Raw genomic sequence first — 17717 nt, forward strand, 5'->3', positions numbered from 1 at the left:
CATTTCTACACATCAGCAATAATATCCTAGCAATTTGAATTTAAGAAATAAAATTTATGGTAGCAATATCACAACAATAAACACAATTGTTTTCATGTTGCTTATTATATATTTCTTCTGGAAAAAGAAGAATATGAAAAGACATGGACGAAAGGAACAAACTGCCAAAAGTCAGTAGGTAAGTCTGTTGTCTTCAGCTTGGTCGGGAATGGAAAAGGACAGTAGAAATAATCCCAGCACTGGGCAGGGACAGAGATGAGTTCAACAGATATTCATGGAGCGTCACTATGTGCCAAGCACTGTGAGTTATAAATCCTCTAAAGTGAATTAGTTCATTACATTTCAACTTTATTATTTCTCTTTTCTCAATGCTTAAACAAATCTATATTATTCTCTTCATGTGTCTTAATAGTAGTAATAATAATAACAAAACATGACTTGCATTTAACTGCATTTAGCTTGCAAAGTGCTTCCACGTCCATCAATTGTCCCAGGCATTGTAGGACAAGGGTGGAGTCGAAACTGGGAGTGTGGCCTCTGCAGACTGCAGGGATCAGAAGAACACTCTCCTTGTGTGACCTGGGGCAGGACTTCTTGGTTTCTGCAGGTGAAAACTAAGCTTAAAAATAGTGGTTAAATCATAGGGTTGTTATGAGGGGACTAAGTGAGTTCTTGTGTGCAAGGACCTTGTCACAGGTAAATTCCTTGAAGGGTTAAATAAACTACTTACTATACCAAGTACTTACTATGTACATGCAGGTACCAAAATTTAGAAGGCTCAGATTTTTCTGTAACTTAACCAGTAATGGTGGAGCAAGAACTTAAACCATTTATTTTTCTTTTCAAAACAGGATTCCTGGTATTATATACCTAGTGGAAATGTGGTAAATGGCAAACTAATTAGCATGATCAGGGATTAGACATAGGCATGCAAGAATGACAAAATTTCAAGATTAAATGGAACTTATAGTGTCACCAATCTAATCCATTGCCCCACTCAAGAATTTTCCTAAGGAATTGTCATGCAGCCTCTCAATGTCACAACAGAGGACTTGCTGCCTCAAGAGATAACCCTGCCATTTTTTTGACAACTCAAAATATTCTTCTTGCCTCCTGGTTACATACTAACATATTGTTTCTAGTTCTATTTTAAAAGAGTAAGTCTAATTGATCCTTGTACTTTGGTTTAAAGCTTCATTTCATTTACTTCTGCACACCATCTAAATTTGACTTTATAATAGCAGTTTCTGTAGTATGAGAAGATAAATGGCACCTTTTGAAATGTCTCAAAAGAATACTGCACCAAGATTCTGATTTTTTCAGAGTACATAGTTAATTCATTATATCTGAGATCATATGTTAAAACTTGTTGCTATTCTTATAATAAAATATCTGTATGATCTCCAATTACAGCATCCTGTTCTTAAAGCTATTAAAGGCAAAGGCAAATTTCTTCTTAATTTCAAATTTTATGTTCATTCAACATAGAGCATTCATTATATGACAAGGGCTGGAAACAAGCATTGGTAACATGTGGTTTCCGTCAAATTGTGTTTAGAACCTGTCTTTTTGAGCCTAGAAAGGATGGCTTGAAAAGTTCTACATGTAGATTCAGAACTGCTGAGTTTTGTTGGTATGTAAAGTTACAAAATTTTGTCTTCTACATAATCAATGTAAAAGTATTTGTTGGATGCATGAACGACTGTTGACTTCCCCCCCCCTCCCCCCATACTGGGGATTGAAGCCAGGGGAGCTTTACCACTGAGTTATATCCCGGGACCGTCAGGGTTTTTTTTTGTTTCTAATTTTGAAACAGGGTCTCAATAAGTAGCCCAAGCTGGCCTCCTGCCTGATCCTCCTGCCTCAGCCTCCCAAGTCCCTGGGATTACAAGTGTACACCACCATACCCAATCCTAGTCTATATTTTTATTCAAAGTTTCAAATTTTTTGGTTACTTCACTTTATAAATTCAGAGATTTTGAAACATAAGTATGTAAAATTTTGTTCTTCATTTCACAGTATGGGCTGTAATACAAGGTATAAAAAAAGGTTTCGAAATAATCTGCTACTCTCATGAATTATTTTCATCCAGTTCTTAAACATCTATTTTTTAAATATATTTTTTAGTTGTAGATATCTTTATTTATTTTTATGTGGTGCTGAAAATTGAACCCAGTGCCTCACACGTGCAATGCAAGTGCTCTATCACTGAGCCCCAGCCCCAAACATCTATATTTTTAAGTAAAAATATCCACTTTCATTATATGAAGTTGTACATTTATGTCTACTTGCTAGAGTATTAATTTTTATTTATATAATTTTATTCTTCTTCTAGGGTTTGTGGAGACAACTTTTTGGGTCTGGCTTTAACTTATGTACTAATATGGAAAGGGAGTGAAATGAATCACTTTGTGGTTGATAAATTCAACATTCTATTTACAGACAGACTGTTGCTGATGTATTCTAGCAAAGCAGAAAAGGTTATGTCAAACAACAATTAAAAAAACATACTACGTGGTGTTAATGATGTTACCTTAACATATCAGCTTCAGGGGCTGCATAATTGTTTCTGCCAACCCATAAATTTTTGAGTAACAACAAAATTATTGTGATTTTTCTTACTAAATAATTCATACATTACAAAGCATGTATGTAACAAGGTCCATGAATCACTAACACATATAATGATCATATATCTAATGACATATCTCTTTTCATAAGATGAATTCAAATAGATTTATGTATTTAGGTTAACTAAAAAATACTGGGTTTATAGGGTTCATAATTCTGTCAACAATAACAACAAAAACTTCAAACCTTTAAGAAGTACAATTTCTATGATTTGCTTTTAAAAACAGAAAGCTTTTGTTTATCAAAATCCTGTATTTAAGCTACTTTTCATGAAGTTTTACAGCTTTTAAATTGATACAATAAATATCACTGAAGATAAATTAATAATATAATGGAATAATACAATGTTCATAAACTGTATTTAAAATGATATAAGTGCAACTAAAATAGCTATAAGCAATACTATATAAAACCTAGCACTAATAGTAACTGGTATTCTTTATCTAGCAACTAGGATCCAAGAAAGGTTATTTTCATTTACTAACACTTTACAGGCTTTACTTTGGTCTCATTTTAATAATCTCAAACCAAAAATATCCTTTTCTTAATGCTCCTAAAAATGATCCCAAATGAGATTTCATCTACTTAACTAAAACTAGGCTTCATAAGTAAAATTTTTAAAATTCTAAGACTATAATATATAAAATAATGTTAACATATTTTAACTTTTAATTTGTACCATTTTTCTAAATTTAGTTTTTTATTTGTTTTCTCGCACTCGCTGGCAATCCAATCCAGGGCCTTGTATGTTCTGGTAGTCAAACGCTGTACCACTGAGTTACATGCCCAGTCCCTAAACTCAGTTATTTCTTACAGGATTCATGCAATTATATTTTATCATAGTTGACTCCTTTACTCCATTTTTTAAAATTTATTTTATTTTTTTTATGGTGAACCCAGGACATGTGAGGCAAGCACTCTACCAACTAAGCTATATTCCCAGCCGTAAAATTTATTTTAATTATGGTAAAATGCACATAATATTTACCATTTTAATCATGTTTAAGTGTACAGTTCAGTGGTATTAAGTACATTCATAGTATTATGCAACTATCAACATATCCATCTACAGAACATTTTTCATCTTGCAAAACTGAAACTCTGTACCCATTGAACACCAATTGTGCTTTAATAATTTTAACAGCTTAATGGAGATACAGTTCACCGGCCATACAGTTCTTTCAAAGTGTACAATAGTTTGAATATAGTCACAGAATTTTACAATCATCACCACAATCAATTTTACAAGTTTCATCATCCCTTAAAGAAATGCTATCTATACCCCATTTGCAGTCACTCCCCAATTCCTTCTAACCTCCCCAACCTTTAGCAATCACTTACTTTTTGTCTGTATAGATTTGCCTATTCTGGACATTTCATATAAATGTAGTTATACAATATGAGGTCTTTTATGACTTACTTCTTTCACTTAACAATGTTTACAAGTTCATTAATGTTGTTTCATCATCTGTCCACACTTCATTCCTGTTATTGCCTGAATAATACTAATATGAATATTCTTATACAAGTTTTTGCATGGACATGTTTTCCGTTCTCTAGGGTACATACCTAGGAGCAGAATTGCTGAGTCATATAACTCCTTATTTAAGATTTTGAGGAACTGTGAAACTTCCAAAGCAGCTTCATTCACTTTACATTGCCACTAACAATTTATGAGGGTTCAAATTTCTCCACATTCTGCCCACACTTCTTTTCGGTTATAGTCATCCTAGTAAGTAAGTAGATATGCAGTGGTGTCTCATTGTGGGTTTGATTTGCATGTGTTTTGTTTATTAGCTCTTTGTATATCTTTTTGAAGACATGTATTTTTTAGTACATTTTTCAGTTGGGTTGGTGCATTTTAAAAGTTCTTTTTATATGCTGGATATAAATTCATTATAGATATATGATTTGTGAATATTTTCTCCTATTCTGTGGGTTGTCTTTTTATTTCCTTGATCACATCCTCTGAAGCACAGAAATTTTAAATTCTGATGTTCAATTTATATATATTTTCGTCTGTCATTTGAGTTTACTTTTATCCTTTTCCAGAACAAAAGAATTTTGTAGGCTCTATGTGAAATCAAATTTCATGACTAAAAACCTAATGAAACATTTGGAAATAAACTTAATAAAAACCACCTAGATTTTAGTCCAGTTGTATTAGTATTCTCAATTAGCAGAACAAAGCTCTGTGTTGGGGTTGGATGGCCAAATATATATTATTGGAAACTATTTTAGCCACATTTTTATTAAAGGAAAATTTTAACATCTAATTTGATCTCTAATTTATATTAGAAAAGTAATCTTTAGACTATGGTCACTACTAATAACCCTTTTTGGTGTTGGGAGAGCTCTTGTGAAACATTTGTCAAGCACATAAAATAGTAGAAGACTGAAATATAGCAATGAAGATTTGTATGCTATGGATTGTGTAGCTTCAGTAATTTTTCATTGCTAACATAAGATTTAATAAGTATAAGTAGTTAAAGATTCTGACTTGGCACTAATCATTAGCATGTAATTGAACTAGTAAAAAAGACCAGTTAAAGCTGTGTTGATTACCACCTTATCTTTGAAAGGCAATTAAAGACCTCAATCATTGCAACAAGATTTGATTGTGCAGCCTTTATTGGGCATTGATCTTTCAGCAAAGTGCAGTTACATTTTCCATTAATTTACAGTAACACAGTTTAACTCTGATACCCTAGACTGTTGACCCAGGTGAGATGTAATGCTAAGTACTTGTTTAGGTTAAGATGCTCCCAAATGTCATTACTGTCTCAATGTTAAGTGCTGAAAAAAAGTAGATACCTGATCCACTAGCTTTAGGATAAGGTTTCTGTTATCTGCATTAGCTTTTAAGTGAAGTGAAACCAAGATCCTTGACTTTTATGTCATCCCACTCTTCTACACGTCATTCATTCTTTAGTAGATTGAAAAGGTATTTTGTGCAGAATTATAGATGTTCCATGCTTACAGTTTAGGGTGAACATAAATATAAATGACATGAAATAAAATGGACTTAAAAATACATATGGCTTTTATGAAAAAATATTTCAATTTTTACGGACATCAATAATTAGCAAAAACAGTAAATTAATAGCCAAATACGCAAAGAAAGAAATTATAACTATTTATACAATTTTGGTATTTTAGGAAATGTACACTGGAAAAAATAGCAATTTTATATCAGCAATCTCTTTCATTCTCCCAATTGTTACTGCATTTTAATAGTGGTTCAGGACTTACACAGGAACTAAAAATTTTATCTAGAAATTTATTCCAATACTTGATAACTGATTTATATCAGGATAATGAGAGATGCAAGGTTTTGTATAAAAGCACATCTTCATTTAATAAGTTTTGCATGGATTATTTTAAAGACAAAATAAATATAGGCAGAAAAGCTGAATTAATGGTTTCATTAACTAAGTGAAATCCTGACATCCAGAAGAGCAGGGCCCACTCAGGAGCCTCCTTGCCCTTGTAGGTGAGTGGGCACGAGTGTAGACACCCACAAATTGGCTTCAGTTTTTCTCCATCTCCCAACCTCGCCTTATTTCTGAAATACTTTATTCTGTGAAGTCCTTTATAAATATAAGGATCAGAAAAAGGTGGATTACAAAAATAGAGCTTTTAATGAAATAAAAATGTGCTTACAAGTATAATCATGACACATTTGGGTTACAAGGGGCTCTTGTGTTGTTCCTCTCACATTACAGAAGGAAAAACTAAGACACAAGGTAAGGAGTTATTATCCTTAGGTCAAAAAGACAGCACTGATACTAAAATTAGACAGAGCGTCCTGGCTTCCAGGATTTATATTTTATCCTTTTCAGGCCACAATGCTTCTATGTAATATACAACTTTAAAGAAAAAAACTTAAGGCATTTACTGTTTAATGAGAAGCAATTTTCATACTAAAGTCTTACTATTAAGTCTTAAATCCGATGAATGATATTTTAATTTTTGAACTATGCCCTTAGCCACCACTGAGTTCATCCTTTACCATGATCAACTCCATAAGAGCAAGAGGTCTATTGATTTTCATGTAATACAAGAAAATATTACATTTGCTTAATTGTTACACAGTGAGCACATCAGACAAGAAATCAGGGCTCTATTTAATGCTGCAAGCAGCAGAGAATTACAGAGATCAATAGGGTAGTTTGTCAAAGATGTTCTCCAAGGAGACTTACCTATCACCATATGGACAAGAAGTCACACTGACTATAGCTATTGAAAAACAGGTAAGCAGAGTCAGCAGTACAAATTATCAGAAATCAAACAGGCCTGTGTGAAAAGAGGTACGACTTTACTGAAAAGCTGTATTTATAGTCTGGTAATTAAAAACCATTTTATCAGCCTTGTGTTGGGACCAAACCTTTACAGCAAGTATTGACAAGATCAGCAGCAATGAATGAGAAGTATTTGACTTAAAACTTATGAGCTATAGTTACTTAACTTTGCCCATTACAGAGGAAATCAGTTCTAGCCTTCCTTGCAAAATGCTAATAGTCAGTTTTATTATTAATGAAACTTAATGTAACACTATCTCCTTTGTGTAAGCCATTCATTTAACTAGTGCCAAGTATGTTTGTCTGGACCAAATATATTGGTGTAAGTACTTCCTTGATTAAAGTGATATTTAGACTTGCTTTTAGACAAGTGAACACTACATATATTTGAAGAACAGTTTGTCCTCAGTAGTGCATTTAACACGAAAACCTTTGAGGAAGCCAGTTTGCATTAGTTCATTACTATGGCGCTTCTGCTCACTTTCTCTATTCACTTGCCAGGAGTAAGCATCCAAATGTTGGTTAGATGAAATTTTGTAAAAAGTTTTCGTACAAAAATGTGTAAATGTTGTAGAATATCAGCAACACATTATCATAAAATGATATATAATTATGTTTGTAATTATGAGAGAGATCATAAATCTTAAACACCCATTGGTTTAGAAATTAAATAGTTCTACTTAGTTCTCCCTAAATTACTCCAAATTTCTGAAATTTACCATTCATCTGGGTACTTTGTGACTATCCCCAAGGATAAATTTTTTTTAATGACTTTGCTTTCAAAAATGCAATTAACTTAATAAAATTCTAATGCAAAAGTGCCATCAGGTCTTTTAAATTTTCAGCCCACTCCCCATTGCCAACAAGTCTTTGGATATGTACCATTTAAGTTAATTGCTTTTATAAACAGTTACCAAATTTATTTTTCTGGATATTTCTAGATCTTAACTGTTCTCATAGCTTTATTGGCATGCTATTTTAATTTTTAGTAAGTCCCAATTTCTTTCACCTTGTTGCACTTACATTAACCCAAGTTGTTATTATATTAAAAAAATACTGTGGGATTGTTTAAGCAACAAGAAGTTTCAGCAATCCCTCTTCCAGATAAATTCACAAGAGCTTTAAAATATTTCCATGCAAAATTCTGGCAGCTGAATACTTTAGATATTAAATTACAAACAGATTCTCATCAATTTTGGATTTGCCAATGATATGATATAAATTTCCATCTAATACCCAGATATCTTCTACTTTTTCCCAATGTCATATAAAAGATTTTTCTCCCTCCTCTTTTGTGTGAGCATCTATATTTCTCTTCAATTTAAATTATTAACACCTATCCATAGAATCTATGTAATAGAATCATTTTTTAAATCTGTCATTTAACCTAGTTCTAGGGAACATTAGTGTGAAGCTTCATGTGTTTGTAGTTCCCATCTGCAATATATAGCAACTTATATAAAGCTTCACCTCTTGAGGATAATGATTCATCTTAAAGAGACAGACACCATAGAAAGAAAAAGGTGTTTGCAAAAGTTTTATTCTAAAGGATCAAAAATAAATATTGCACATACACACAAGAGAAAATCCACAGATATTTATATTCTCCAATGCATACTTTCAATACATGGCACCTTCATCTTCTTTATTTAGAAAATATATTGTTATTGGTCCATAACTGGTATGCACAGTCTCTGTGACTCTGGCAAATAACCAGGAGCCAAGTCCATATAATAAAGTTGGAATACCTAGAAAACAAACGAATATGTTACTTGTGAACATCAATATTTACTATTCATGTGTCCATGTATTTGTCACATTACTAATCATATAACACTTGTCAGTAATGTTAACAAACACTCACGTTATAAAAATTAAAAATAAAACAACTATGTATCTGAGAGCTCAATTTCATCTATGTTTGTCAAACATCATGGCAATTATGTGAGCCTAAAGATTCTCAAAACTGTAGCTAAGGCTGAAGTAAATTTTAATTTTCCCTAATGTATTACCTTCAAGTAATTATGAAGTAATTCTATATTCCCTTCACAAAAAAGCAAATGGAGAAGAATAGTCATTAATTTAGTTATAAATGCTCCTGATTATTAGCTTTGAGCTAATAATTACTAGGTCAACTCTACTGTCCTTTAAGTACATAGTAATATTGATGGCTAAAGTAATTTTTGTACAACTTAGAAACTGGGTCAAATAGCTATCTTCAAAATCTAAGGCAAAACCTAACTCAAAAGATCTCAGTGTTAACAAGCATGAGAAAAAATATTCTCATTAGAATTTCTACAATTGATTTGAAAACAGTCTTGTTTCCACCTATTTGGAATAAGTACATAGGACACTCTAACACATTGTTTCTTTGGAACATTGCCATTGATAAGATTTTGCTGCTTTTGAGATTAGCTGCCATTTGTCATACGTGAAAGTAAACACATACCACCCAAGAATGTGGATTAAGCCCTCATAAGCATACAATACTGTATTACATATAAAACGAACTTTCACAATTCCTGTATTTTTAAGGCACTTATTTAAAATCAACGACTACTAATATATTAGAAGCATATGTATAAAACCACAGCCACATGAATCAATGACAAATGTAGTATGCTAGGCACAAGTATTAATTTTATTGCTCCCGTGTGCAAAATGGGCAGAAAAAGACAATCTAAAAGCTTAGCTGCACATTTGGAAAATCACTTCTTTCTAGTTAATAGGGAAATCAGCACATGTTCAGGACAGATAATTTTGCTAAATTTTCTCTTATTTTTCTGCAGAAGTATACTCATGTGTCATACTCTTTTTGCATGTGTAAGTGTGTGGGACTACTCTGTGCTTATTCCCCCCTGGAGCTGCATTCCAGCCTCTGTGATGCCACAGATTAATCAGGAGAAGAATCAGTAGCTGGGATTCAGAAAAGAGAAAAATATGCCCTGTTTCAGGCTGGGTTTTATCTATTTTTAGGGATATACTGGATCATAGTTTGCTATTATCACAAGGTACCCTAAAACCCCAATTAAGCCTTTTATAGTATGTTGCCTTCTTTGCCCTGAGAATGCCCAAAACAATCTCTAAACACTTCAAGAGACTGACACAAAAATTTCACAAAAACTAGGTAGTGAAGCTATTTGTAAATTCTTTATCCAGAAAGGAAGGAAGGAAGGAAGGAAGGAAGGAAGGAAAAGGTAAGTGGCACTAGAGTTAGGTAGGAAGTAGACAAATGAAATAGGGGAACAACATAGGCAGAAATGAGGAAAGAGGACAGGGAGCAGTTGTTATAAAAAATAAATTCAAAATGCAGTATACAACTCCAAAAACTGAAAAACAATGCAGTGAGGGAGGAGGAACAAACTCTAGAAGCAACTGTTAATTTTCTAAAAGGGTAAAATATGCCTTTTAAGATACTGCTGAGGCTATAAATTTAAGGAATGGTGATGATGCTAAGAATTTTGTTTTATACGATTTACTTCAGTTTTCAATTAAAATATTGATACTTTGAAAAATTCATACTTTTGAAAAAAAAATCACACAAATAAATGGCCAATGTTCTTTCAACTAAACAGAAGACTGATTAAAGATTGCTAGTTTAATGATAGCTACATTATCTCTTATTAAAAAACAACTAGGAACTAATAATGAGTAATACTGTTTGACAGAGGATGAAGTTGTGATATGGGGAGTCAGAAATTCTGTATTTCTTTTTCTCTGCCATCTATTTATGTAATGCAGAAAGACTGATACACTAAACGAGAAGAGTTGCCACTTCTATAATTTATACATAAATTTTTTTCTTTGCACATATCTCATGTGGTTTAAAGTCTATAAGAGTCCATGAAAGATTATATTTTTTCCAGATTATCTGAAACATAGAACATCAAAATTAACTTGAAAATAATAATAATTCAGTTTGAGTCAGTTGAACAGTAGGTAAACCACTGTCAAATTAAGCACTTAAAAAAAATTAGAACTTTGTAGTAAGTCTCTGATTACCCATTCATTTCAATGGTAAGTTGCTTTTCTTAAATCTCAATCTATTTCCCAGCAGGATACTCAGACTGATAAACCATCAGTAAAATGTCAGCTTTCATTGAAGGGAAGGTGGAGGAGAAAGAGAACAAATTGGTAAACAGAAATCTTTATTATTTACAAAATGGAAAAATGAATTACTCTGATAATTACTAGTTTGGAAAGGAAGAAAAAGAATAAAATCCTTATTGATAATATATATTCTTATTAACGTACTTGATGATCCAGAGGGACAAGTGTATATCACAGAACAGGAAAGGATTCTAATTCATACTCCCTTCCTTCAGACAAAAATAAAAACTAAATGTTACCAAATTGGGGATTACAGTACCCTTTAAAAAGTCCTGAAAAAAAATTCTCTTTATTGTTGTAAACCATTTTGTTTTAAAGCATACGTGAGCGAGAAGTTTTCCTTTTTGCTGCATTTAAAACTCTTATTCCCATTTAAGCAGGATTTTTAGAATTTCCAAAAAGAACATACAGACCTCTTCCACATGATAAAACAACTGTTGTTTGTTCTCAAAGGTTTTCATTTTCTTTTTTTAAAATGTCTTAATATCTACATCTAAAAGAGAAGCCCTTAATCATTAAGATGATCTTAAACAAAATGTTGAGTTTTTAATTGTTACATTTTTTTTAAAGGCATTCAGTTTATATGGTTTGTCTATAGCTTCACCATGATACTTTTCATAATCTATTACTTACATTTGGGAAAGAATGATTTTTTTCTGATTCTGAAAATGTTAAACTCATTCTTCTTGAATCTAGTTATCATTCCAGTTTTTCCAAATACTTTTGCATTTAATTTTCTAAATAACCTCTCTCATCAACTTTTTGCCAGCCTCAAAATTGGTTTGGTATAGACCATCAGTCAAACAATAAGACATACTTTTAAAGGATTAGACAATTGCTAAATAATCTTTTTCTTACTGAATTGAGCCTAGGACAGTCCCAATGAAGCAATAGCTAAAAAATCCCATCAGTGACACATGTGAATTATTATAAGTAAAAATACAGTGCCATATTTAAATTTAATGACCTTTCAGGCTTTACAATATTAGTGCAGCTACCAAGCGTTTAATTCTGGCTTTATAAATCTAGTTGGTAACATGGTTCAGCTTCCATGTCTAGATTTTGAATCACTGAAATCTAGATCAATTTTCTATCAGCTACCAACAGATCCAAAATATCTTGAGGCCTTATATTTTTCCTTGACCTATAAAATGTCCATGTTCATGCCTTTCTTTCATTGAAGCAAAAGAAAATAAACATCCAGTGAAAGAAAATACTGTCACGAATGTTTCCAGGAAAACATACAAATATTAAAGAGGCAGATTCTTTTAAATGCCCTCCAGATCTAGGACTGGAGGCAGCTAAATGCCAAGGGAAAACCTTTAGGCCATTTAATAAAACAAACGTGGTGAGATTTCATATAAAGAAAACAAACTTTAAAAAGTAGTTTCAGTTTTTGTCATATAAACGCACCCACACAGTGACGTTCAGGGGAACTAATCCTGCAATGCACTGAGACCTTCTTAACCAGGAGTGCCACTGTGCAGTGGGGACATTTCCTATAGCCGCCTCACTACCCAGTGCAGGGCCTTCCCAGGAGCAGGACGTGCGCTGGCCTACTCCCTGCCTCGGTGGTGCTGGATGGTCCCGCAGTACCGGCCAGTGGGCAAGCCCACTCTGGGGACAGGCAGTCCAGCAGCCAACAGCTCGGCGCCTAAGCACTTCCTGGGGGAATACAAAGGACAGGTGCAGAAGGCGGGTCCCAGAAGGCCGCCCTGGGGGTGGGGCCAGACGGCGCGGGGCCCGCGAGCCTGTGCGGGGTCGGGCGGCTCTGGCCTTCGAGCGCGGACGTCGGTGGCACGCTTTGAGGACAGTGCGACCGCCTTGGGCGGACGTGCTTCGCTAGGTAGGCGCGGCCGTCACCACTCACCGAGGTTGACGACCTTGAGCGCTGTGAAGAAGCGATTCTGCGGAGCTAGGTCCTGCCAGGGGGCCTTGGAGCAGTGGTACTTGATGAAGGGGAAGCAGCCGGTGCGCAGGACATGGTAGTTGGCGCCCTGCACAGGCCAGTTGAAGTGCGAGAGGCCGAACTGGTCGTTGCGGACGGCGCTGTAGGGCACGCAGAAGGAGGTCCAGTGCGGCAGGCGCCGCTGCAGCAGGTGCCGCGTCAGCACCTCCGAGGCGCGGGGCTTCGGGCGGGAGGCGGCGCCCGAGGCCCAGGGCCCCGAACAGCAGCTGTCTCAGCGCAGCCTCGTGGGCCCTCCGCAGGGCCTCCATAACCCGCCGCTCGGAGAAAGTAGGACCGCGCCTGCCGCCGGGGCGGGGCCTCCGGAGCGCGCGTGCGCGTGCCCGCTCCCCCGCAGCGAGCGGCGGGAACGCCCAGCGGGCGCCGCGCGTGTGCCGGAGGGTCCCCCCTGGGTGCGGCGGCGCGTGCGCACAGCGTGCCCGCGTCCTCCCACGACCCCCGGTCCCGGGAGCGGAGCCCCGCAGGGACCGGAGGGGCTGCCCGCGCGGAAGAGTCAGGGGTCCCTGCGTAAAGAAGGTAGTTAAATTGTTGCTTGTGACCCCCTGGAGCCGGGGAGGCTTTACCACTTTGAAAATGGGGTGTAGAGTGTAAAACAATTAAATTACCGCCCTAGTGAGTGGCAGAACTCAAACCCAGGTCCTTTCAAGCCCCTTCCAGTCTTTGAGCTCGGATGAAATCCTGAGTTGACCTTGTGGAACTTGAGAAGATGTCCTCAAGGAAGTGAGCGTTGGCTGGTAATGTCGGAGAACACTCACGTTCTATCTTCCCTGTTCACTGTCAAACAAGTCCTAGATATTTCAAGATAAAAAGATTATTTTAAAAGAATGCCCCATATGTCTGGGTGAGCATACAGGCGTGCAGAGTACTCGCTCCCAAGAACCTGGTGAACACCAGAGCAGGATGGCGTAGTTATCACCCTTTATAATTCTCAGTTACCGATTTTCAATCTGTTGCTTCAGGAAAACCTTTCTCGCACTTGACAGCCTGTTAAGGTGATAATTTCTATAACACCCACTTTCTGAAGAAGAGTTCCTCTCATTTGTCCTAACTTGTGTTTGGAGAGGCCATACATAAATAACATGAGATGTCCAGAAACATCTTTTGTGAATTATGTGTAAGCACCATAAAACAATTACTATTGTTGCTGAAAAGTCAAGGAGCGTGTAGGATTATGTAGCTGGTTTTATATTCTCTGGTTTGATTCATTCAACAAACACTGATTGAGCACCCACTATCATATCCTAAATCTTGAGGGTCCTTGTAGTCATGTAAATAGGTTGAACTTTATAGGATTCCCTATAAACTTTATAGGATTCCATATTAGATAAAAGTTTCTTTTTTTTGTTTGTTTTAAGCTTTTAGGTACAGGCAAGATATATTTACTCATGTACAGGGATAGCAGAAAGGATGGCTGGAGGGAGGCAGGTAGATGCAGCAGTACTGTAACCTACAAACTGAATTTTGAATCTACACACAAATCCTTTTTCAAACAAAATCTGTCATAGAACCTAAACATATAGATTAAAACTTGTATTTTGTTGCTAAACCTAAGTTCAATTTTTTAAAAATATTTGATTTTTTTTAGTTGTAGTTGAACACAATACCTTCATTTTATTTATTTATTTTTATATGGTGCTGAGGATGGAACCCAGCACCCCTCAAGTGCTAGGCAAGCCCTCCACTGCTGAGCTACAACCCCAGCCCCCTAAGTTCAATTTTTTAACATTAGCTTTAAGCAAACAATGAAGCTGTTTGTTATTATCTTTGTTTGGTTTGGTTTTGAGCAGTATTGGGACATATGAAAAGAAAACTGGGTAGGTAAAATAATTCAAAGTCTTCAGAATCAAGCTCAGAAAAATGGGAAGGAACCAAGGGAGTCTGGACCATAAAGACACAGGTACAAGACCAAGAGGATCTAGTTTTATTTATTTATTTATTTATTTGGTGCTGGGCATGAAACCCAGGAACTTGTGCATGCAAGGCAAGCACTCTACCACTGAGCCACAACCCCAGCCCAGAATCTAGTCTTAAGGAGGATGCAGGCTATCCCCATGCCCCTGGACTCAGAACTCTGTTTGATGTTTACACTATGTGGCGTTTGTGGGCTGTGGGCAACAGTTGCAGCAACAGCAGCCTTAGCTTATTTCTACATCTTCCATTTCAGTTATAGACTGTCAAGAAAATCCCCAACCCTCCAGAGGGGTAGATACAAAGAAGAGCAAGTTTTGAATGATTCTCCTTAAAATCTGGGTATGTTCTTCAGTTACAAAGATAGCAGGAAATTAATTATGAGATCTACACTAAACTCAAACTCATGGGCAGTTTGTGATCTGTTAAATTTTGGCATGATATCCCTTTGGGTAATATAAAATGTGTTTTTGTTTTGAGATGGGGTTTCACTATGTTGCCCAGCTGGTCTCAAACTCCTGGGCTCAAGTGATCCTCCTGCCTCACCCTCCTAAATAGCTGGGACTTAAAGTCATGGATCATGCCTGGCTAAAATCTGTTTATAAACAAGTGAAATTTGGCATATATGATTATATGAACCGTGTCACTCTATATCATGTACAACCAGACAAATGAGAAGTTATACTCTCCATTTATGTATGATAGGTCAAAATGCATTCTACTGTCATGTATAACTAATTGGAACAAATAAAAATATATTAAAAATAAGTGAAATTGGAATCAAACATGCAGAAACCCTGACTACAGTATGTCTGGCATATAATTAATAACCACTGATACAGGGATTGGGGGTACTTTTCTTGTGCATGGATAATGCCCTGTGTTCAGTCCCAACACTGCAACAAACAACAAACATGGCATAGAGAACAGGTATTAGGTAGGTTCACTGTATTTTCTCATCATGATGGCTTGGGAACAGGACTTTTGAACAGAAGAACTGTTGGGAGCTACTCTCTTAGATAAACCTTATCACAGGTTAGGCTTTTCCAAGGCTCTTTGACTTTCTCCCTTTTTTCTAAAGTTAGAAATTTCTTCCAAGGAGACTCTTACTCAAGAATGTTCCACAGACTGGAAGAAATATTTGCAATACATATATCTGATAGAGCATTTGGTATATAAAACACTGTCCTACAAATCACTAAGGAACAGACAGTCCAATGGAAAAATAGACAAAATCTCCAAGTGGACACATGATAAGGGAGAACATTCCGGTGTCCGATAAATTTGCAAATTGTTTTGTTTTTGTTTTGAGATGGAGTCTGGCAATGTTATCTAGACCCCAAACTTGCAATCCTTCTCCCTCAGCCTCCTGAGTGGCTTGGATTACAGGTGTGTACCACTGCACTCAGTTCTGACAGTATACATTACAACTATACACATCCATGCCTTATGAACAAGCATACCACTCCTAGGTCTATACCTATATTGATCTGCCTGGGCTGCCATAACAAAACAGCACAGACTGGGTGGCTTAAACAACAGAAATTTATTTCCCACAGTCCTGGAGGCTGGGGATTCTTACGATCAAGATACTAGCCAATTAGGTACCTGATGGAGGTTTTCTTCCTTGCAGATAGCTGCCTTGTGGCTGTGTCCTCACATGATGGATACTCCTCTTACATTCCTGTTGGATTTGGGCTCTACCCTTATGATATTCTTTAACCTTTGCTGCCTTCTCACAGGCCCTGTTTCCAAATACAGTGACACTGAAGGTTTGGGTTTCAACAAATGAACTTGTAAATGAAGGGAAACACAAACTTTCAGTCCATAATAATACTCAACCGCCAGAGTGGCTCACACCTGTAATCCTAGCAGATTGGAAGGCTAAGCAGGAGGATCACAAGTTCAAAGCCAGCCTCAGCAACTTAGTGAGACCCTGTCTCAAAAAATAAGAAGGGCTGGGAATGTGGCTCAGAAGCTAAGGGCCCCTGGGTTCAATCCCTGGTACCAAAACCAAAACAGACAAACATAATAATACCTAACAGAAACTATGTGCATATTGCCGCAGTCTGGCTGGGCACAAAATCACAAGCCACTCACAGCCTTGTAGATTCAAACAGCAATTCTTTATTCCCGAACTCACACCGGCACTCTACAAGCACGTTCTGGGGGCAATCCACCGGCACTCTACATCCCAAATACTCTCAATCCCGCGAGAACTCAACGGGAACTCAAGGAGCGGGTGGGCGCCTGAGGCAGCAGGATATGCCCTATTCCCAGCAGGAATCACCTTAAACCTGGAACCACCCTAATCCAGCAGGATCCTCTCTAAACCCGGATCCACCCTGGTCCTTGAGCAGGGTCACCTTTCTCAAACATACATGCAATGTCACTGCAAATGACCTGGGTCCAAGGCAAGCCCATTTCCACAATGGAGAGTCCTCCCTCTAAGCAACATTGGGTAGACTGACAAGGAAATTGCCATGCGTCATTCCTACTTGGCAATGGCTCTCAGCATCTCCCCACTTCTGATTAATTAAACAACATGCAATGTGGCTTAAGGACCGTGCCTGTTAGGTTGTCCAATTCAACATATGGTTCTTACCCGTCATCGGATGAACTGACCTCTAGGCGTTAGCCTCCTGTCATAGGTTGATACCACTGCAATTGGATCATACCCGTCACTGACTACCGGTCCAACATACAGCCGTACTTGTGGATAGGCCTATGCACCAGTGGGGGGGTGAGGTTCTTTGCCTCATGTCTGTTGGCCCCCAAATTTGGCCTTGGTGCCAGTGGGG

General features: G+C 36.8%; 1 protein-coding gene across 1 annotated transcript; it reads right to left on the reverse strand.

Annotated features, from left to right (window-relative positions):
• Nucleotides 1–8456: 8456 nt before the first annotated feature.
• On the reverse strand, nt 8457–13274 carry CUNH15orf61 (chromosome unknown C15orf61 homolog). Its single transcript, XM_015480495.2, is given in 3 exon segments — nt 8457–8680; nt 12913–13210; nt 13212–13274. Coding segments are annotated over 3 exon segments (474 nt in total). The 5' UTR covers nt 13260–13274; the 3' UTR covers nt 8457–8552.
• Nucleotides 13275–17717: the final 4443 nt, after the last annotated feature.

This window comes from Marmota marmota, unplaced genomic scaffold (assembly GCF_001458135.2).
Source record: "Marmota marmota marmota unplaced genomic scaffold, marMar, whole genome shotgun sequence".
NCBI lineage: Eukaryota > Metazoa > Chordata > Mammalia > Rodentia > Sciuridae > Marmota > Marmota marmota.